General features: G+C 68.1%; 7 protein-coding genes across 7 annotated transcripts; 3 read left to right on the forward strand and 4 right to left on the reverse strand.

Annotated features, from left to right (window-relative positions):
* The first annotated feature begins 83 nt into the window (after window positions 1–83).
* On the forward strand, window positions 84–2,948 carry FA09DRAFT_327104 (hypothetical protein). The gene has a single exon (XM_025741273.1). The coding sequence runs from the start codon at window positions 543–545 to the stop codon at window positions 2,868–2,870; it is 2,328 nt and encodes a 775-aa protein (XP_025601425.1). The 5' UTR covers window positions 84–542; the 3' UTR covers window positions 2,871–2,948.
* FA09DRAFT_327106 (hypothetical protein) lies at window positions 2,849–3,809 on the reverse strand. Its single transcript, XM_025741274.1, has one exon. It carries the CDS (start codon window positions 3,520–3,522, stop codon window positions 2,974–2,976), a length of 549 nt encoding a protein of 182 aa, XP_025601426.1. The 5' UTR covers window positions 3,523–3,809; the 3' UTR covers window positions 2,849–2,973.
* Window positions 3,810–4,835: 1,026 nt separating this feature from the next.
* Window positions 4,836–5,230, reverse strand: FA09DRAFT_3285 (hypothetical protein). Its single transcript, XM_025741798.1, has 2 exons — window positions 5,167–5,230; window positions 4,836–5,103 (listed from the first exon to the last, which is right to left on the reverse strand). Exon 2 carries the CDS (start codon window positions 5,061–5,063, stop codon window positions 4,875–4,877), a length of 189 nt encoding a protein of 62 aa, XP_025601427.1. The 5' UTR covers window positions 5,064–5,103; window positions 5,167–5,230; the 3' UTR covers window positions 4,836–4,874.
* FA09DRAFT_335783 (mitogen-activated protein kinase HOG1) lies at window positions 5,095–7,116 on the reverse strand (the record flags this gene model as incomplete). The annotated part of the gene is made up of 9 exons (XM_025743798.1): window positions 5,095–5,103; window positions 5,167–5,222; window positions 5,281–5,560; window positions 5,623–5,702; window positions 5,763–5,834; window positions 6,036–6,192; window positions 6,383–6,530; window positions 6,586–6,629; window positions 6,883–7,116. 9 exons carry the CDS (start codon window positions 7,114–7,116, stop codon window positions 5,095–5,097), a joined length of 1,080 nt encoding a protein of 359 aa, XP_025601428.1.
* A 2,519-nt stretch (window positions 7,117–9,635) lies between these two features.
* FA09DRAFT_347579 (hypothetical protein) lies at window positions 9,636–13,194 on the forward strand (the record flags this gene model as incomplete). The annotated part of the gene is made up of 2 exons (XM_025744808.1): window positions 9,636–9,935; window positions 9,980–13,194. 2 exons carry the CDS (start codon window positions 9,636–9,638, stop codon window positions 12,989–12,991), a joined length of 3,312 nt encoding a protein of 1,103 aa, XP_025601429.1. The 3' UTR covers window positions 12,992–13,194.
* A 109-nt stretch (window positions 13,195–13,303) lies between these two features.
* Window positions 13,304–16,012, reverse strand: FA09DRAFT_327110 (hypothetical protein; the record flags this gene model as incomplete). The annotated part of the gene is made up of 4 exons (XM_025741275.1): window positions 15,477–16,012; window positions 14,889–15,322; window positions 14,640–14,827; window positions 13,304–14,577 (listed from the first exon to the last, which is right to left on the reverse strand). The coding sequence occupies exons 1-4, from the start codon at window positions 15,923–15,925 to the stop codon at window positions 13,306–13,308; spliced, it is 2,343 nt and encodes a 780-aa protein (XP_025601430.1). The 5' UTR covers window positions 15,926–16,012.
* Window positions 16,013–16,665: 653 nt separating this feature from the next.
* FA09DRAFT_3530 (hypothetical protein) lies at window positions 16,666–18,974 on the forward strand. Its single transcript, XM_025744834.1, has 5 exons — window positions 16,666–16,702; window positions 17,065–17,148; window positions 17,277–18,461; window positions 18,568–18,661; window positions 18,724–18,974. Exons 2-5 carry the CDS (start codon window positions 17,125–17,127, stop codon window positions 18,798–18,800), a joined length of 1,380 nt encoding a protein of 459 aa, XP_025601431.1. The 5' UTR covers window positions 16,666–16,702; window positions 17,065–17,124; the 3' UTR covers window positions 18,801–18,974.
* Window positions 18,975–19,227: the final 253 nt, after the last annotated feature.

Below are 19,227 nucleotides of genomic sequence, written 5' to 3' on the forward strand. Positions count from 1 at the left end.
CGCGGCGGCGCCAGAGCAGCGCCGCTTGCAGTTGATTGAATCGCGCGCATCGCGGACTAGACTCGCGCCTCCTGCCTCTCTTCTACGTCCTCTCCCTCTCTCTCTCGCGCCCGTCTCGCCCTCCTTCCGACATCGACCCGTCCGACTCTCGACTTGTCCCACCCTTACTCCGACGCTCGGCTCGCTCGACTCTCGGCGTCTCTAGAGCTACAAGCTCTGCTCTCGGCTCTTTGCGGTCTGCTCTCGCCTCGACGGCTCTCGCACCTCGCGCACCTCGGCGCCTTCGTCTCTCACACCTCGCGCACCTCGGCGCCTTCGTCTCTCACACCTCGCGCACCTCGACGCCTTCGTCTCTCACACCTCGCGCACCTCGACGCCTCTCGCGGCTCGCGCACCTCGGCGCCTCTCGCGGCTCGCGCACCTCGGCGCCTCTCAGCTGTGCACCGGCGTGCTACAGCTGCGACTCGGCGCTCTTCAGCGCAGCCCTGTCGCGGCGCGCCCGTGCGGCGCCCTCGCTGAGCTCGTGCTAGAGGGCAAGCTGCATGCCGCCCGACGTCGCACGCGGCATGCCGGCTCTGACGCTCGCCGGCGGCGGCGCAGCGGCCGACGGCGGTCCTTCGTACGAGACCGACGGCCTCGAGATCGTCGGATTCGTTCCGGCGCAGTCGCAGTCGCAGTCGCAGTCGCAGTCGCAGCAGCAGCGTCAGCAGCAGCAGGCGCAGCAGCAGGACCAGCAGCAGCAGCGTCAGCAGCAGCAGCAGGCGCAGCAGCAGCACCAAGTCGTGCGCGCATCCTCGACGGCATCCTCATCGTCGTCGGCGGCCCGCGCTCGCGAGACGCTCTTCGCAGTCATCCCGCCGCCCAAGCCGGCGGCGTCGTCGACATCAGCGCGCCTCGCTTCCGCTGGGCCATCCATCAAGCGCTTCGCGCCGCTCGAGGAGACGCACAGCGACGTCGATGCCGACATCGACAGCGACACCGACGCCTTCATGGCACCGCCGCCGCCGCCTTCATCGTCTCGTCGCGCTGCCGACCTCGACGCTGCCTTCCTGCCTCGCCGCCAGCGACGTGAGGACTTCGAGGAGCCGCTGCCGCTGCCGTCGCTGCAGCCCCGGACAGTCTTCGGCGACGAAGCGCAGCGCTGGGGCTCGCCATGGCGCGCGGCGCGCGAGAAGCTCGTCTGCGGCTGGCTGCTCGATGCTGCAACTGCTGCGCACGCGCCGGACAGGCAGAAGCGCTGCGAGGAGGAGATGCACAACGCTGAGTCGCTCGTGCGTCACATCTGCGCGCAGCATCGCGAGCCTGGCCGCAAGCCGCGCTGCCGTGTCGGCACATGCAACAAGAGCGCCGTTGCCGACGAGTTCGAGGCGCACGTCGCAGGCCACTTCGCTCAGCACGCTTTCTCGTGCCCGTGGCGCGAGTGCCGTGCGGCTGCGGACTTCAAGACGCTGCACAAGCTCGAGGATCACATCCGCACATATCATCTGCGCAGCGGCGCCGCTGAGGTCGACGAGCGCGACCTGCGCGTGCTTCTCTTCCCGCGCCCGCTGCGCCGCCCTCAAGCCGCCGAAGAAGACGTCGACGCGCTCATCGGACGCCTCGGCAGCGTGCGCGTAGCGTGCGACTCGGCCGTCGTCCAGCTCGCACCGCCTAGCGCGCGTCCAGAGCGACGAGGAGAGCGAGTCAGGGACACGCTGCTGCGGCTGCCGCGCGCCGCCGCATCTCTCGCAGAGCCGGTCGCCGTCGCCGATGACGAGGAGGAGGCAGTCATGCCGGGCGCGCCGTGGCGTCGCCTGATCTCCGAGTTAGTGAAGCTGCAGCCTGCTGCACAGCCGCTCTCGTTGACGCCCGACGCCGCTAGGCACCTCGAGTATGTCGGCCCGCTGCTGCGCGTGCCTGCAGCTCGTCGTGTGCTCGAGTCGATGCGCAGCCGGCAGTTGGACTGCGTCGACCTCGATCTCGGCAAGGAGAGCCTCGACATGACGACGGCGGAGCTCGACCGTCAGCAGCGGCAGGCGCAGCAGCAGCAGCAGCAGCAGCAGCAGCAGCAGCAGCAGCGGCAGCAGCAGCAGCGCCGAGAGCGACAGGCGTCGCAGGCGCAGCGCATCAGCGAGGATCAGCCGCCGCCGCTTCTGCCGCCGTCGCAGCCGCAGGCGCAGGCGCAGGCGCAGCGCATCATCGAGCAGCCGCAGGCGCAGCGCATCATCGAGCAGGCACAGGCGCAGCGCATCATCGAGCAGGCACAGGCGCAGCCGCAGCCGCAGCGCTCCCTCGAGCAGCCGCAGCGCTTTCTCGAACAGCCGCAGGCGGCGCCGCCGCCGCCGCAGCAGCAACAGCAAGTCGACTTCGACGGCGACATTGGGCTTCAGCACGACGGCGACGACTACGAGCTGCACGACATCGACATGCAGCAGCAACAGCAGCAGCAGCAGCGGCAGCAGCCGCCGCCTCGCCTCAGCCCTCCGCACTTCACCTCAAGCAGCGACTCGGAGCACGCGTCCGTCGGAGCCTCGAGCCACTCGCCGCTCAAACGAGCTCCGCCTGCGTCGTCTTCGTCTGACGACGACTTCACCATCGTGCTAGAGAAGTTCAAGCGACCGGCAAAGAGACGCGCTCCCTCCGCGTCAGGCACGGCGGAGGCGCCGGTCGTGCTGACGGACTCGTCGTCGGCGGCGGAAGACGGCGCGGCTGCTGCCGGCAGCAGTCCAGGCGCACGTGCTGGCGCTAGTAGCAGCACTGCAGGCGCTGCTGCTAGCAGCAGCAATGCTCGCGACGTGCATGCGTCGCAGAAACGCAAGGGAGAGGCGCGCAAGTATCGCCCCAATCCCTCCGAGTACAAGCTTCACGAAGAAGATGATGCCTCTACGTAACGACGTCGCTTCCGCTTCCGCTTCCGCTGCTTCCATCTCATCTATGTACCCCTGCGCTCTCGCAATGTCACCTTCTCCATCATGCACGGCGCTCGCATTGCTCTCACTTCTTGCCCTTCTTGCCCTTCTTGGCCACCACCGGCGTGCCCGCGCGCGCTTCCCGCCCGCCGCTCATCCACGCCAGGTCGTCGGCGTCCCACTTGGCCGCCTGCTGCTCGACAGCGGCGCCCTGCATGCCCTCGAAGCGCTTGCGGAAGCGGCCGAGGCGGCCGCTCTCGTCGTCGTCGCCGCCGGCGCGCCGCTCCATGCCCGGGTTCCACAGCGGGTGGTTCGTCGGGTCGCGCGTCAGCTTGACCATGCTGCGCGGGCTCGTCGTGCTGAGCTGGATCGACGAGCCGTCGGAGAGCAGCACCGTCGACGGGAACGTCGGCACGGGCCGCGGCAGGCCGCCGGCCTTGGATGCGGCGGGCGCGCGCGCACTCGTCGAGAAGGCTCGTGCCGACGATGGCCCGGCGGCGCCACGTCCACTGCTGGCCGAGCCGCTGGCGCCGCCGCAGCGTGGCACGCCCTTCGAGGCCTGCAGGTCGGCGAGCTGCTTGGCGCGGCCCTGCTTGATCGTCTCGTTGGAGCCGAGCTCCGTCTCGGGGCGCATCTTGAGCTCTGGCGAGCAGCAGCACAGCGTCAGCGTGGCGGCTCATCGATGTGCTCGCTGCTGCGCTTCTGCAGCAGCGCACAGCGTCGTTGCTGTGCCGTCGCAGCGATCTGTGTGCTGCTGTCGCTGCGTTTTCGCAGACATCTCCACGCACTGCACTTCTGCCGCACTGCCTAGCACCGCCCGGCTCCTCGCTCTCGCAGGCAACTCACTGTACGCCTCCGTCTCCTCGTTCCAGCGGCCCTGCACGACGTTGCGGCGCAGCACCTCGACGATCTCGTTTGCCTCCTGCATCGCCTGCTGCTGCACGGCGGCGTCGGGCTCGGCGCGCGCGGCCTCGAAGCGCTGGCGCATGTGGGCGCGCCACGCCGAGTTGGTCGCGGCGTCGCCGGCGAAGGCCTGCCGCGCCGAGGAGAGGACGCGGCGGTAGAGCTGCGGTGCCTGCGCAGACATGCTGGGCGAGGAGGGGGCGAGGGCGAGTGGAGTGGCGGTCGGAAAGCAGCGCTCGCCGGCGGGGCGAAGTCGAGCGCCTCGCCATCTCGGCGGCGCCGGCCGCCATCTCTCACTCACCTGCTGCTCCGCCGCGCGCGTCACGTGCGCGCTGCCCCTTCGCCGCCCTCATCCTCCGCCCAGACCCTGGCCTCGCAGCACCTCGCACAGCGCATCAGAGGCTGTGAGAGCGTGCTCTGACAGCGGAGAGCGGCGCATCACACACGCTCGTGGGTCTAATTATGCTTCAGATCGCGGACGGCGCAGCTGTGACAATGTGCTTTGGATTTTGGCGAGACGCAGGGATGGGAGAGAGAGGAGAGAGAGAGAGGCTCGCGACGCACAGACGCTGCGCGTGGACACAGAGACCACGCTGCGACGCCTTGTGCGACGAGACACAGGGAGAGGGAGAGAGGAAGGGAGAGGAGAGAAGCCTAGGAGCCATGCGAGAAGAGCGAGACGCAGCAGCAGCCGATCGTCACTGCCAGCGACCACGGGCTGCGCGCGCTTCGACGCGGCGAGCCTCGCTGCCATACCGCTGCACCTGCTCCACTCGATCCAGAGTTCGCCAGTCCACGCCGCTCGAGAGCTGCAGTGGCGCATCCGTCGTGCTGGTGACCATGCTGAAACCCCGCCGCACAAGAAGGGAGAGAGCGAGAGAGAGGGGAAGCCGAGCGCCGTCGTCGCTGCGCATGCACGCGCGTTCGTGTGTTGGGTGCGGTGCAGCGGCGCCGTCTAGAGGATGCCTGGAGGAGATGCGCAGAGGCGACGAGATGCAGCGATGAGATCGAGAGAAAGACCGAGGGCGCAGCGGCGGACGAGAAGCGAGAGCGACGTCGACCGCGACAGGGCTTCAGCGACGATCACGCACGCCGCGCGCGTGTCGAGCTGGACCAGTGAGGAGGGCGAGCGGTCAATGGGAGAGAGGGCAGGGAGAGGGGAAAGGGGGATGGCCGGGAGAGAGTAGCATGCGGGGGTTGAGATGTCGGAGCGAGAGGCAGCTGGATCGGGCGAGAGAGCATTGAAGAATAGAGGGGCAACCGAGAGACCATGACGTGGAAGCGCGCGCAGCCAGCAATCTAATCAGTTCGCCTGCGAGAAAACGTGAGGCGTGAGCAGGAGCGGCGATGCGACTGTGCGTGCTCAGCGACTCACCACCGGCGGCACAGCACCTGCTGCTGTTCCATTTGCATCGTCGATGTTGTGGAAGTCTGGCAGGGCACGCGCATCAGCACCGCACGCGCGAGAGAGCAGCTTGCCGACACTCACCGAGGATCTCGCTGTACATCATCACCTTCCATGTGTCGACGGGCAGATCTGCGTCGTTGAAGCTCCAGTCGAACGGCTCGTCGGCCTCCGGCTCGTCCGTGGGGTCGTGGTACGGCGCCAGGTACGGGTGGCTCAATGCCTGGGCGGCCGTGATGCGCGTGCGCGGGTCGAAGACGAGCATCTTCTCCAGCAGGTCCAGCGCCAGCGGGTCCTGGTTGCGGAACTTCTGCGAGAACGGCACCCGTTCCCGCTTTGGCAGCGACTGCACGAAGCGGAGCGTCTGGGAGAGCGCAGCAGGCGTCAGGACGAGAGCGCGCACGCTGCTCTGCATGCGCTACTCACGTTCTCGCTGCAGATCGTCTTGATGACCTCGTCCGGCGGCGTGCCGAGCAGCTCGGTGATGATCGAGAACTGGTTGACGTCTGGAGAGCGCAAGAGGCTTAGCGAGGCGCCACATACCAGCCTGCGCGCGCGTCACTCACGGTCCTTGCCCGGGAAGAGCGGCTTGCCCTCGAGCATCTCGGCGAAGATGCAGCCCGCAGACCAGACGTCGACTGAGGGACACAGGAGTCAGCAAGGCATCTCAGAGGCATGCTGTCGTCGTCTGGCACGCAAGAGCGGGCGCATCCTGCTGCGCAGCGCCTCTGACGAAGGCATGCAGGCGAGCCGACCTCGCGCTAAGACTGTGACTGCGCCAGCTGTGATCTCCAGCGCGCTGCGCAACCAGCCCCGCACCCTGCATCTGCGGCACTCACCAGCAACGTCGTACTTCTGCCACGTGAGCATGATCTCGGGCGCGCGGTAGTAGCGCGTCGAGACGTAGCCCGTCATCTGCGGGTCCTGGATGCGCGCCAGGCCGAAGTCGCAGATCTTCAAGTCGCAGTTCTCGTTGACGAGAATGTTGGAGGGCTTCTGCAAAGCGAGCGCGCAGTGTGTGAGAAGGAGACAGGTCATGTGCGAGCGCGGCTCGAGACCCTTTCGAGGGGCCACAGCTGCCGCTCGGGCCTGTGGCGTCGCAGGACGCGCGTCGCGCCAGTGCGCCCTCGCTGCAGCTGCACGCGCCTCCTCTTCCTCCGCCTCGCACTCAGCAGCGCAGACTCACCAGGTCGCGGTGCACGACGCCAGCGCTGTGCACGTACTTGAGGCCGCGCAGGATCTGGTACAGGAAGTACTGGATGAACTGCTTCTCCAGCGGCCGGCTCGTGAGCAGCCGGTGCAGGTCCGTGCCCAGCAGCTCCGTCACGAAGTAGCTGGTGGCGCCACGTCAGTGCGAAGAGAGGCGAGGCATGCCGCGGCGAGGCTCACATGTCCTCGAGCGGCGAGATGAAGATGTCGGAGAGCGAGATGATCTGCGGGCAAGCGAATGTCAGCGGCTCAGCCTCTCTGGGAGGGTCCACAGACGCGAGGAAGCGCGCGCAGTCCACCGAGGCTGCGAGCATGTGCAGCGGCATGTCTAATGCAGCAGCTTGCGGCCAGCTGTAGCTGAGCGACACGTGCAGCGAAGCTTGCCAAGTCCATGCTCTGCAAGCCTGACGCTCCACTGCCTGCGCCACTTCTTCTTCTCCCTCCCGCACGCGTCCGCATGCCGCGGCCAATGCTCACGTTCTCGTGGCGGATGTGCTTCAGCAGCTTGAGCTCGCGGTACGTGCGCTTGCTGAGCACGGGCGTGCTGAAGGGCTTCATGATCTTCTTGATGGCCACGCTCGTGCTCGTCAGCTGGTCCTTTGCGGAGCAGACGAGGCCGAAGGCACCCATGCCGACGGGCTGCAGGTCGACATAGCGCGTCGTCACCTCGAACACGGTGCCGAAGATGCTGAGCTTGACGAAGTCGGCCATGATGGGCGAGCGGAAGCGCGAGGAGAGGGAGAGAGAACGGAGCTAGGCAGCGGCAGGCAGCAGGCGGACAGCAGACGAGGCTGTGGCGGCGCAGCGGCGGTGCGGGCGGAGCAGCTCAGGAGACGGGCGCGCGGCCGGGGGCGAGAAGAAGGGACGCGGCAGAAGAGCGCGGCGCAGGCAGGAGCAGGAGCGGCGGCGGCGGCGGCGTAGGTGAGGATGCGAGGAGGGGGTGCGAGGGGATGTGGAGAGCGGGACGGAGTGCAGCAGCCTCCTCTCAGGGTGCGACGTGCTGCTGCTGCCGCCGTCTCTGCGCGCGGCTGCGTGAGCCTCAGCCTCAGCAGGCAGGCTGTGCCACGCCCCGTGACGCGCGGCGCGCGGCTGACGCTGCGTGCGGGCGGCGACGGGGGCGCGGCGGCGGGCGGCGGCAGCGCAGCCGAGGCGAGGGCGCGCGCCGCGCTGAGGGCACGCCAGCAGCGGCAGCAACACGCGCGCCACGGCTCGGCGCCTGCCTGTCGCTGCTCAGCTGCCCGCTGCACGCCTGCACCCCGATTACCTTTGTGCGCGCGCGAGGCTAGTCGCGCACTACAACATCCTCGCGGACCCTGTGATGCGCATTACAAGCGCGCGGCAGGGTCGCGCGGCGGCACGTGTGGCTTCCGGCGTCAGATGCGGCGCGGCTCGCGCACGCTGCTCTCCTGCGCTGCTGGATGCGGCCGGCCGCACGATGACGGCGCTGGGCCTGCCGTTGTGCCTGCACATGGTGCTGCTGCCGCCGCTGCATCTCATCTGCGCGATCCTGCTCTGCCCATCGCTGGAAAGCGCCGGGCGGGGCGCGGAGGCAACCTCTCAGCAGCATGTCTGCGCGCGAGGAGCTGCAAGCAGAGGCTGTCGCAGATGCGGGACCCGTCGGCGAAGCGTGCTGGGGGAGAGGAGGGGCTTGCGCCGCCGGGCCCTGTGCAGAAAGCAGATGCCGCGAAGCGGCTGCGGATGCGGGATCTCGCGAGACGTGCGCTCTGCCGCGGCACGCTCTCGGAGGCAGAGCCCGCCGCGGCGCCGGCCCGCCTTACTCGACTCGCCTTGGCTGCGCACTCGCTGCAGATCTCGCTCCTTTGCGCATCAAGCGGACAAGGAAGGCAGTCACGGGTCAGTCAGCACGCAGTGCAAGGTGGACGCTGATGGATGAGACCGGCACGGCACACAGACAGGCGCGTCTGCTGAGTCGAGTCAAGCCGGATGCTTGGGGCTGCGTGCGCTGCTATGCCTCTACCGCAGCCGGGCCATCCCTCACGACCCCGCACTTTCATGCTGCTGGCGTGTGGGAGCCGCGCAGTGTCCGCTTCGAGCTGGATGCAGAGGCCTGATGCCATCCTCAGCGGCTCCGGCCTGCCTGCTGACCGCGCAGCATGCTCGCTGCGCCAGCCCAGACCTGCCGGCCCGTCGCGCCGCTCCCCCTGGACGCTCCTTCACGCCGCAGCGTCTTGCGCGGCAAGCACCTGTGCCTGCCGCAGTTGCGTTCTCTGCCGCCAGAATTTCGGCATCGCGAGACTCCAGACGTCTTTCTTCTGTTTTGCCTCCGAGACCTCGAGACAGATGGCCAATGAGACTGGGGCGGGTCGGCGTGCGCTGGCAGCGCGGCTGTGGGACGCGCGGCGCGCACGGAGGCGACGTCAGGCTCTGCACCTCTGTCCGAGCCCTCCGAGAGCGCCTTGGCAGGCCGAGGCGATGCCTCCGACTCGACTGGCTGGAGCAGCTGCAAGTCCACCATAAGCAGCGATGCAGGAGATGCTGAGCTGGGTGAGATCGACGTGGGCGACTTGCAGGCCAGGCCGCAGCGCAGGCGGTGCAGTGGCGTCCTCCGCGCGCTGCGTCCGTCCCATGGGGCATCTCACCTGCCGCCGCGCCCACAACGGCAGGTCAGGGCAGCGCACATGGGCGATGGTCGCCGCTGCTGCTCCGGCTCCGCGTGCAACATCCACCTCGCACCAGCCGCCAGCCCAAGCGGCCCTCGCAGCCCGCCCGCTCGGACGCAGGCCGGCACGCAACGGGCGCCCGCCAGCGGCCAGCAGCGGCTGCGGCGCGCCGTGCCTTCTTCCCGCCGCACCTCCATCATCCCGGGCGTCCTCTCCCCACGCCGCTCCCCTCTGCTCCCCCTTTTCCTTTCCCTCCTCCTTCCTCTTCGTCGCTGAGCTGCGCTCGCGACTCTTCCGCTTCATCTTCTTATCCCCGCCTATCCAACGCAGCGCGTTTGCCGTCTGCAGAGTCGTTTCCTGGCGAGACGCTCTGGCACTCCGCTGTCTATCCTCCTTTCCATCTCGTTAATTCCCCCACCTCTCTCCCCGCCGACCCCCTCGGGAGCGGCTCTTCTCCTCTCATCACGTCTTCCTCCTCCTCCCACCTCCGCTTCTCTTCCGGCTATGCGATGGACGCGGCACCCGGCGAATGCTCGTCCAGCCGGCGGAGCAGCATTGCGAGCAGCAGCCGCACCTCAACCGTGCGGCGAGCCGCTGCTCGGGGCGCACATGACGGCGCCGAGCTCGCTGCGCCCCTCCTTCAGCGACCACGGCGCCCGGCGGGCAGCGTCGCGCGGCCGGCGGGCGCTGCACACGCTCTCCTCCGTGCCTTCGTCCTGGTCCTGCTCTGCCCAAGCCTCCTCGCAGCACTGGGCCAGCGAGGCGCGGGTGTGGCTGCAGTGGCGCTGCCGCGTGCCCACGCCCATGCTCGCCCTCGGCAGGAAGGGCGCAGCCTCGACGGCGGCCGCTCGCTCGCTGCGTCGGCCAGCGTCGCAGCGGGCCCTGCTGGGTCTGGCGCAGCAGCGGCGCGTGTGCAGCAGAACCCGCGCCGTCTCCACTGGCAGCGTCGCCAGCACGGCGTCGAGCGGCAGCAGCTGAGTGCACGGAGCGCAGCGGTGCCCGAGGTGCTCGAGCTCGGCACGCCTGGTGGTGCGGCAAACGGCAGCGATGCCGGCCCCGGCCCGCGATGGGGCCACACGGCCGCCTTCCTGCCTCAGTCGCAGGTCGTGCTCTTCGTCGGCGGTCAGGTCCCGTCGTGGAACTATGCCAGCGCCGGCATGGTCACCAACGACGTCTTCGCCTTTGATGTCTCGGCGCTCAACGCCAGCGCTGCTGGCAACACCACCGCGGCATGGTCGCGCCTCTCGTCCGTCGGCCTGCCTCCGCACGCTTTTGCTGCGCGTGCCGTCACGCACGACGCCGCACACCTCGACGAGCGCCTCTGGATCGTCGGCGGCGCCACGAGCGACTGCAGCCAGGATGCGCCCGTCTACTCATGGTCGGCGCCAGCCGGCGAGTGGCGCAACGGCACATGGTCCACCCCCGCCATCTCCTCGAATGCCAGTGTGCCCGTGCGGCGGCGCGGAGCACGCGCATTCCAGGTGCCCTCGGAGCTCGGCACCAAGGGCGCTGAGCGTGCGGCGGCACGCCAGCGTGGCGGCACCAGCTTCATGGTCATCGGCGGCACCGCCGACGGCAGCACCTGTGCACCCGCAGCCAGCGAGACGCAAGAGGCAGACTACTTCGGCGTCGACATCTGGACCGGCGCCGCCGCCTCGCCGGCGGCACGCTCTGCGGCGGCAGGAGCACAGCCCGCCGGCGATGACGGCATGTCGGTCCGCTCGCTGGCGCTGGAGCCGTCGATGAAGGGCCTGGCGCTCGTCGACTACGCCACGGTGCTGCTTCCGGCCAACGCCTCGACCAACTCGAGCGACCGCGTCCTCTTCCTCGGCGGCCGCGATGCCAACCACACGCTGGCGTCGCTGGCGTCGTTCTGGGCGCTCGACCTCGCGTCGGGCAAGTGGGAGGAGTGGAACGCCACGAGTGCCGGCGAGACGCAGGACCTGCCCAGCGGCCGCGTCGGCCACACGGCCAGCCGCATGCCCGACGGCCGCATCCTCATGCACGGCGGCTACACGACGCTCGAGCACGACGGCGTGCGCCGCAACGCCACCAACGAGGCCTTCGTCCTCGACCCGAGCGTGACGCCGGCGCGCTGGAGCCGCATCACGGGCTTCGGCAGTGCGCCCGCGCGCGCCTACCACACGGCCGTATGGGCCGGCGACGTGCTCGTCCTCGGCTTCGGCCAGGCCGTCGATGGCTTCGCACCGGCGAACCACACGGTTGCCCTGCCCGCGAACAGCACCAAGACGCTGGCGCCCGACGCCAATGGCGACGTCGCCGTTGTTGCGAGCAGTGCCGTGCACTTCCTCGACACGGCTGCACCCGGCGGCTGGCGCTGGAGCGACAGCCTCGACGACGTGGTCAACGCTCGCAAGCGCCCCGCCACCGTCACCTCGGAGACGCCCAGCACCGAGGCGCTGCCCACTGTCACGCCGGTTGCGCCGGTGCCCGAGCCCAACGTGGCCGCGGCGCCGAAGAAGCAGCCCGCGCCCGAGGCCACCGAGTCATCACCAGCGGCTGACAGTGCACCAGCCGACAACCCGGCGCCCGACGTCACGCCTGTGGCTCCGACGCAGCAGACGGGCGATGCTGCCAAGGTGGCAGTCGTGCCGGCATCGCCCGTCGCCAGCACTGCTGCGGATGCACCGCCCTCGAGCGACTCCTCGTCGTCCTCGAGCGCCACCAAGTCCGGCGCCATTGCCGGCGGCATCCTCGGCGCCGCGGCTCTGGCTGCCACGCTCGGCGGCCTGTACGCCGCACACAAGCGCCGCGAGGCCGCTCGTGACGACGACGGCCTCAACGACTTCTTCGGCAAGGACGGCGAGATGCTGCAGCGGCCCGAGGAGCGCGGCCCGCCCGTGTCGAGCCTGTGGCTTAGCCAGCCGATGGCCTGGGCCGCCACGGCAGGCAAAGGCCTCAAGCGGCAGGCGACGAACGCCTCGGAGGCCTTCCGTGCTCGTCGGCGCCGCAACTCGGCCACGCCGTCGGACGCAAGTGACCCCTTCGCCGACGAGTACACGTCTCCGAGCGGCGCGCGCGGCTTCGAGGTGCTGCGTAACGTGCCCGCTCGTGGCCGCCTGAGCATGCGCCGTCAGCAGCAGATGGACGCTGCCTGCGAGCCGTCGCTCGAGCAGGCCACGCCTCGCGCGCTGCCCACTGCCTTCATCACATCGCTAGTGGCCGACGACGAGGACCAGCGTGCGCTTTACGAGGTCGGACGCACCGTCGGCGGCGGCCGCGGTGCCTCGGACTTCGAGGCGCAGCACCCCTCGCGCTCGCTCCTGACGCCGCCGATGGAGCACTACGACCGCTCGATGAACCGCTCGAGCGAGTCGCTCGCCAGCGTCGGCAGCATCAGCCACTTCTCCTACCCGTACCTCGCCGCCATGCACCGCCCGAGCCTGGCCGGCGCCAGCAGCAGTGCCGGCGCCAGCCCGCGCAGCAACGTCTCCGGCTCCTACTACGACCCGGCCGCCGTGTCGCCGCGCGACGCCATCCGCCGTGCCTCGCTCGCAGCTGGGGGCATGTCGCCTAACGAGTCGTACTGGCCGACGATGCCCGGTGCGGTCGCGCTCTCGCCGACATGGCAGCGCGATGACGCCGATGCACGCGATGCCATCTTCGTCTCGCAGCTTGCTGCAGCCGACGGCGAGGAGCTCGAGGAGACGTGCGCCTCCGACGTTGCCGACGGCGCACCCAGCGCACTCGCTGGCGCGAGCGATCCCGCGGCCTGGGCAGCCGGCAATGCCTCGCCCATGTTCCCCTGGGAGCGGCCCACGCCGTCTGCAGTGCCCAAGCTGAGCGTGCCCGCCAGCGCGCCGCTCACCTCGGCGCCCTTCCGTGCCCCGCTGCGTGGCGCCGAGGCCCTGCGCCTGCGCGACGACGAGCAGCAGCAGCGTGCCAGCAGCTCACGCCGCGCACGCCGCTCGCAGCTGCGCGTCATGAACGACTCGGCGGCCTGAGCATGCCCTAGCACCGACGAGCGCAGACTGATGGAAGACTCGGCAGCGTGAAGTTCACCTTCTGCCGCCATGGCTCTCAGTCTACTGCTCCGACTTGCTGGCGCCTAGGCCAGGCGCTGCAGCTCCTTTCCGTCCACCATGTGCCGCTGTCTTCCCGTTACCTCATCCTCGCGTCACCGCGACCCGTCATCATCTTCCTAATCAAATCCAGCATCTTTCTATCCTCCGATCCTTCGTGTGAACGTGCGAGGCGCGCCTCGCTGCTGACACTGCGAGCGCTCGAAGCCAAGGGGACGGTCAATTCGGTGTATTGCTCAGTCGACGATCTCCATCATCAGAGCCTCGTATCGTGCCTTGGCCTCAGCACGGCTGCGCTTCTTGATGCGCTGCCGGTCTGCAGCTGCGCCACTCGGACCGGCCGGGCTAGAGGAGCCACGCTCGGCGCTGGCGAGGCGCGGCACCTTGCGACCGTCGCCTTCCTTCGCTGCGCCTGTCTCGCTCGTCTCGGGCTCGACCTCTTCGTGCGGGCGCTTCTTCGACGGCGTCCTAACGACGTGACGCGCCTTCGGCGTGGCTTGCTGCGCATTTGCGTCAGGCTCATCCGTCTGGCGCTGAGGCGACGATGCAGCAGCTTGCGCTCGCGGCTGCTCGACGGCTCTGTCGTTCGGCGCAGCTAATGCGGCCTCGACGCTCTGCTCTGCCGCTTGAGTAGGAGCAGTGGCGAGGATCTCCTGCCTCTGCTCGGCTGCTACAACCGCGGGAGTGGCTGGACGGGCCGGCACAGAGGGCTGCACTTGCGCAGCGGCGACAGCCGCGACGCTGTCGACAATCCTGGCGGGTGTCTTGCGCGCCAAGCTCATCGCACGGCGAGCCGCTGCTGCCATCGCGGCCATCGTCGCCTTGGCGCTGGTTTGGGCCGATGGCGATGGCTGATCAGCACGAGCTGCTGACGGTGCTTGCGCGCTCATGTCTGGCCTCGGACGAGCCACTTGCGTCTCGAGCACCAACACACGTGCTTGAGGCGCGGTCGGCACAGTGGACGTGCTGGCTTTCGTGGATGTCGGCACCGATGCAGGCGCTCTGCTGACCGATGGCGGCGGCATCTCAGACCTCTCCTCGACGCGTGCGGAGCCTGGCGGCGTCCGGGAGCGCACAAGCGCTGTGGCCCTGGACGAGCTCGCCATGTCTGAAGGCGCCAGCGGCGCGTCGTCCGTCTCCTCTTGCAGATGATCAAGCTGCGTCTCGCCAGGCAGGGCAAACGGCAGCGTCCAGTCCTCGTCGGGCAGCTGCGGCGGGCCCGGCGAGAAGCTCTGCTGCTGCAGCTCGCCTTGCGCAGGCGAGCGGCGCACCTCGGACGCCGCCTGCGACTGCGACTGCGATGAAAAGGGCGACATCGGGATGAACGCTTGCCGCGCTGGTGCCGCACGATGAGACGGCACGCGCTCAGTGAAAGACTCGTGCTGCGGCGAGAGCGAGCGGAGACGAGCCGGCGGGCTTGGGGCCAGTGGCACTGAGAGCCCGCGAGGAGGCGCGACTGTCTCCAGTCGAGCTGGATGAATCTCTTCTTCGAGCACTTTGTCGAAGTCCTGCAGCATCGACGAGAAGGCATAAGCAGCGGCGGAGGCCAAGGCTGCGAGGCATCACTCACGCCCCAGCCCATTGACTCTACTTCAAAAGTCGGCGTTGGCTCTCGTGCCGCTTCGGCTCGAGTTGCCAGCTGGCGCTGCGCGCTGTCCAGATCCTGCGCCTTTTGAGCCGCACCAAGAGCTGCGACGGCGCCGGGATGTGCACTGCGCTGGACCTGCGCGGGCGGAGGCGCAACGCTTGTCGATGACGCTGAGGCCGCACTTGCATCAGCATTGCACGAGCATGTGCATCTGCTTGGTGAACCGCTCACCTTCGCCCTCGTCTGCTCTCTCTGCCGTCTGCTCTTCTCTCCGCGCCGCTCTGCGTTCTGCTCTTCGCCTCTCGTTCTCTCTCCGTTCCATTTCCAGGCGCTTCTCTGCGCCTCGCTCGCGGCGCAGGTGCTTGGCGCCTTCGTCGAACCAGAGCTTGAACCAAGCGCGGTGGCCGGCCAGCTCGGGCTCCAGCGTCGAGCGGCCGGGAAAGACGCGGTACTCGAGCTCGGTGACGCTGTGGAAGGGCTGGTCGCACGGTGCGCCGAGCACATTGAAGGAGGCGACGTCGAGCACCAGGCGCGGCACAAGCTCGGGCGGCGGTGCAAATGGACCCGTCTGCCCCATCAGTCGCGGCAGCAGCATGACGGTCGGCCGCACCTCTTGCAGCACCAGCGTCGCGCCGCCGAGAGCCGAGAGCGGCATGTCGCACTTTCTGCGTGGCGTGCGTCAGTCTCTCTATTTGCTCAACGCGAAGTGTGCGCAGCTCAGCGTCGTGAAGAGCCATTCATTCCGAATGGCCGGCACGGTACTCCTGGTCCTGTGCTGCCAGGGCTCGACGCTGCTCGCCCTTGCCAGTCGCAACTCACTGAGCAAATTTGCGCATGGCTGATGCCTCGAAGCGCACGAGCGTCTGCGCCTCGCGGTCAGCCACGCAGGCCAGCATCATGCCCTGCTGCGGCGGCGGGCTGCAGCGTGCGAGGAGCTTGCGGGCAGCGACCGAGTCGGCGGCCTGCAGCAGCCGGCGCTTCTCCTCGCTGCGTGCGGCGCCCGCCGGCGGCGCTGCTGCGGCCGTGTCCGCGGGATAGATGCGCAGCAGCTGCACCCGGCTGCCACGCATGTACCGCACGTCGTCGAGGCGCTGCGTCCGACGCTCTGCGGCGGCAGCAGCAGGCGCGGCCTCGAGCGTGTGCCGGCTCGACGAGGCGCCGCCTCCTGCTCCGGCGGCGGCGGGTGCGTCGGCCGGGGCGAGCGTCACCAGCGACGGCGCCAGCGCGAGCAGCTTCGCGACGAGCCAGGGGCGCAGCGACTCGGCCATGCCGGCGTGGTGCAGCACAAGCGACTCGTGGTGCGAGAGCATGCGGTCGCCGCGCGGCCGGTCGCGGAGGTGGCAGTAAGAGAAGAGTCTGGTCTGAGAGAGTGGTGGGGTGGAGGAGGACGCGCGACTCGCGCCACGGCGCGCGAGTCGCGCCGCGGCGGCGCCGGCTGCTGGAGCCGCTGTGCTGCTGACGTGCGCTGCTGGTGCTGCTGCCTGCTACTAGTCGTTCTTCTCGCACCTCATCACCCTTGTCGCGCCGCGTGCCGCACCATCCAGCGCTCCTGATGCACCGATGATCCTGCGCGCTCGCTTCGCGGGCTACCTCGAGCCCACACCGGACACTGCCACGAACGGCCACTCGCACCGGTCCGTCAAGCCGAATGTGCAAGACCGCCTGGCCCGCGTGAGCCGTCGTACCGCAGCGCTCCCCGTCGCCACTGCCACGCTTCCACCTCGGCTGCCTGCATCTGCGCATTCTGACCCAGCGGTGTCGCATGCATCGCCTGCACCTCATGCGTCGGGCTCCGACCCAGCAGCGCCCGTCGCCGTCGCGAGCGCAAGCTCGTCTCGCACCCCGCCTCCAGCAGGTGAGCACGCCTCGTCTTCTGCGCACACACCCGTGCACAACAGTCGCTCGGGGCATTCCATGTCACCTCAAGACGATGAAAAGAGCGACAGTCCCGGCGTCGCTCGAATGAATACGGTCGTCACCGAGGACATGCGCGGTCGCTATCTGCCGTTCTATGTCGATGTTCATTTCGTCCAAAACAACGAGCGGTCTTCGGCCGTCGTCCGTGAAGTCAGCCAGAGCGAGGAGCGCAAGAAGTTCCTCGAAGTGCTCAGACAGGTCGCGGTGACCGCCAGGTCAGCGAGCTCAACCAGTGACGGTCAAGCCTCCAAGATCGACAAGAAGGAGGAGCAGCTGACGACTGCGTTCATTGAGCTGGCCAATCTCGTAGCGCAGCTGTGCGGAGCAGAGACGATCTTCCAGAACTCTGGCGCGCGGGAGACTACGAATAGAGTGAGGTCATTTGAGCTCACGTCAGGGACATCGCTGACCCAGCGCTTAGTCTGTCGACTTCTGCAAGCCCGACATATGTGTGCGGCGGCCGTGCGACTCGACGAGCCAGTCTTACGAGACAGTCATCGCCATCGGCGAGGTCAAGACCGCGGAGAGCGAGGACGAAAGTCCTACGTTGATGACGCAGCTCGGACGCTACCAGGTGCGTTCTTCAGGCCCGAGTCAAGGAGTTTGCTCGCGGGCCGCTCGTGACGTGTGCGCTGGCGGCCACACATTCGGCGCGCTTGTGCTTGGCTTTGCGTGCTGCATGCTGACGCTCACCTTTCGCAGCTCGCCCTCATCAGCACGCGCCCCTGCGTCAGCGTCTGTCACGGTCTTACTCTGTGTGGCGCGAAGCTGCGCCTGTGGCGCTTCGATGCCCACACCTACGCCTGCACGCGCGTCATCGATCTTCATGACGAGGCGCACGTTGAGCAACTTGTTCGTTTCGTCGCATTTCTGGCGAGCGACGAGGCACTCGTGCGCTGGTCGCCGACAGAGCACGAGACGTTCGGCGTCAAGAACGGCCTCGACAGTGTCGAGGTGTACACCTGGCTGGCGCCGCCTGTGCTGCTCCTCGCGCGGTGTGACCTCTTCGGCGGCCGCACGTGCTGCTGGGGTGGCCAGGCGCGTCGAAGCGGCGGTGAGGTCGAAGACATCGTCATCAAGATGGCCTGGGTACCGTCGTACCTGATTGGTCACGAGGGCGCCGTACTGCGCCATCTGGAGGCTGCTGAGGTGTCAAACATCCCGCGCTTCGCTGGCACACTCGACTATCCATCGGCGATGCGCACTGATCGCTCGAACCACGCGGTCAAGCTGATCGATGATGCCGCGATTTCGAAGGCGCGGTGCTGGATCCCAGAGTGGTCCAAGCATGGCGTGGAGCTCGATGCGCTCGTCCTCAAGTGTCCCATCGGACTTCGCATCGTCGCTCGCTCGCCGAGAGCACAGCTCGACGTGCTGCACATGTATCGCGACCTCGGCGCAGTCCTTGCCCGCGTCGCCGAGGCTAATGTGCACTATCGAGACTTCAATCTCGGCAACGTGCTTCTCGCACCGGCGTCGCTCCGCGAATCATCGGGTCTCGCCGTGCTCCTCATCGACTTCGGTGGTGCTCGCATCGGCGAGCAACCACGCGGCAACCTGCCGTCACGCGATCGCTCTGCCTCGGTCGCTGATGGGGGTCATGAGCTTCGCCTGAGTGCTGACGACGCTTGTTCGGCGAATGCCTCGTTCATTTCGCGGCAATCAACTCAAGCAGCCGAGAACGTGAGAGAGGTGATCGAGTGGTCAGAAAAGGTTGCGCTGTTCGAAGCGGACCTCCCTGCCCCGTCTGCAGACGATTACGACTACAAGAACACGGACCTGCAACTTGCGCGGCAGACACTGTCCGAAGCCGAAGCCGCCGTTCGCTCAAGCCAGCATCGGCCGACCGATGATCTCGAGTCGGCATTCTGGTGTCTGCTCTATCAGGTGAGGCGCACCGCACGCTTTCCCGCCGCCCCTGCGCGCTTCTGCCCTTCGCTCTGGCGCCAGGATCTCGGCAGCTGAGCCCGTCTCTGATTCTTCTTCCTCAGAGCGCACTCATCGGCGGCAACACGACGACTGTAGGCAGTATGGGTGTCAAGGACTTCAAGTCTGGTTACGTTGCAGCATGGAAAAATCGCAAGCGGGTTCGTGCTTGCTGCTCGGTCCCGATCTGCCGAGCCGTCGCTGATCCAGCTTGGCGGAACAGGTCGTCGAAGTCATGGGCCTGGGCAGCACCTCGCTGGCAGCGTTGCTGCAGCAGGGCGAGCTCATGACTTGCTTTGAGCAGGGTCCACGGATGCCGTCCAGCACCGAGCCGCTCATGACGCAGGGTCATGCCGAGGCGTTCAAACGCTGGAACGTCCTCTTCGACCGCGCCATTGTCAAGGAGGCGGAGCGGGTCGCAAAGGCAGAGAAGCGCGTCCAGGACAAGGAGCGCCTCGCGAAGCCCGATGCTGCGTCTCGGGCCGCTCCGACGGACGACAACACTTCACTACTTCCGGCCGCTCCGGCAGATCCATTCTCTCAGCCGATGAAGAAACGCCGTGGCGTAGCGCTGCAGGACCGGAGCCGACCGTGCGCCGAGAGCTCCGCGCCCGTGTCGTCGCGCACGCGCAGCAAGCAGCAGCGTGATGGCAACGCCAACTAGGACTACCTGCGCTCGCACGGCGAGCGCTGCAGCCACATTCCATCCCTCTCCTCTTCCTCACAC

This window comes from Tilletiopsis washingtonensis (assembly GCF_003144115.1).
Source record: "Tilletiopsis washingtonensis strain MCA 4186 unplaced genomic scaffold FA09scaffold_1, whole genome shotgun sequence".
Taxonomy (NCBI): Eukaryota; Fungi; Basidiomycota; class Exobasidiomycetes; order Entylomatales; genus Tilletiopsis; species Tilletiopsis washingtonensis.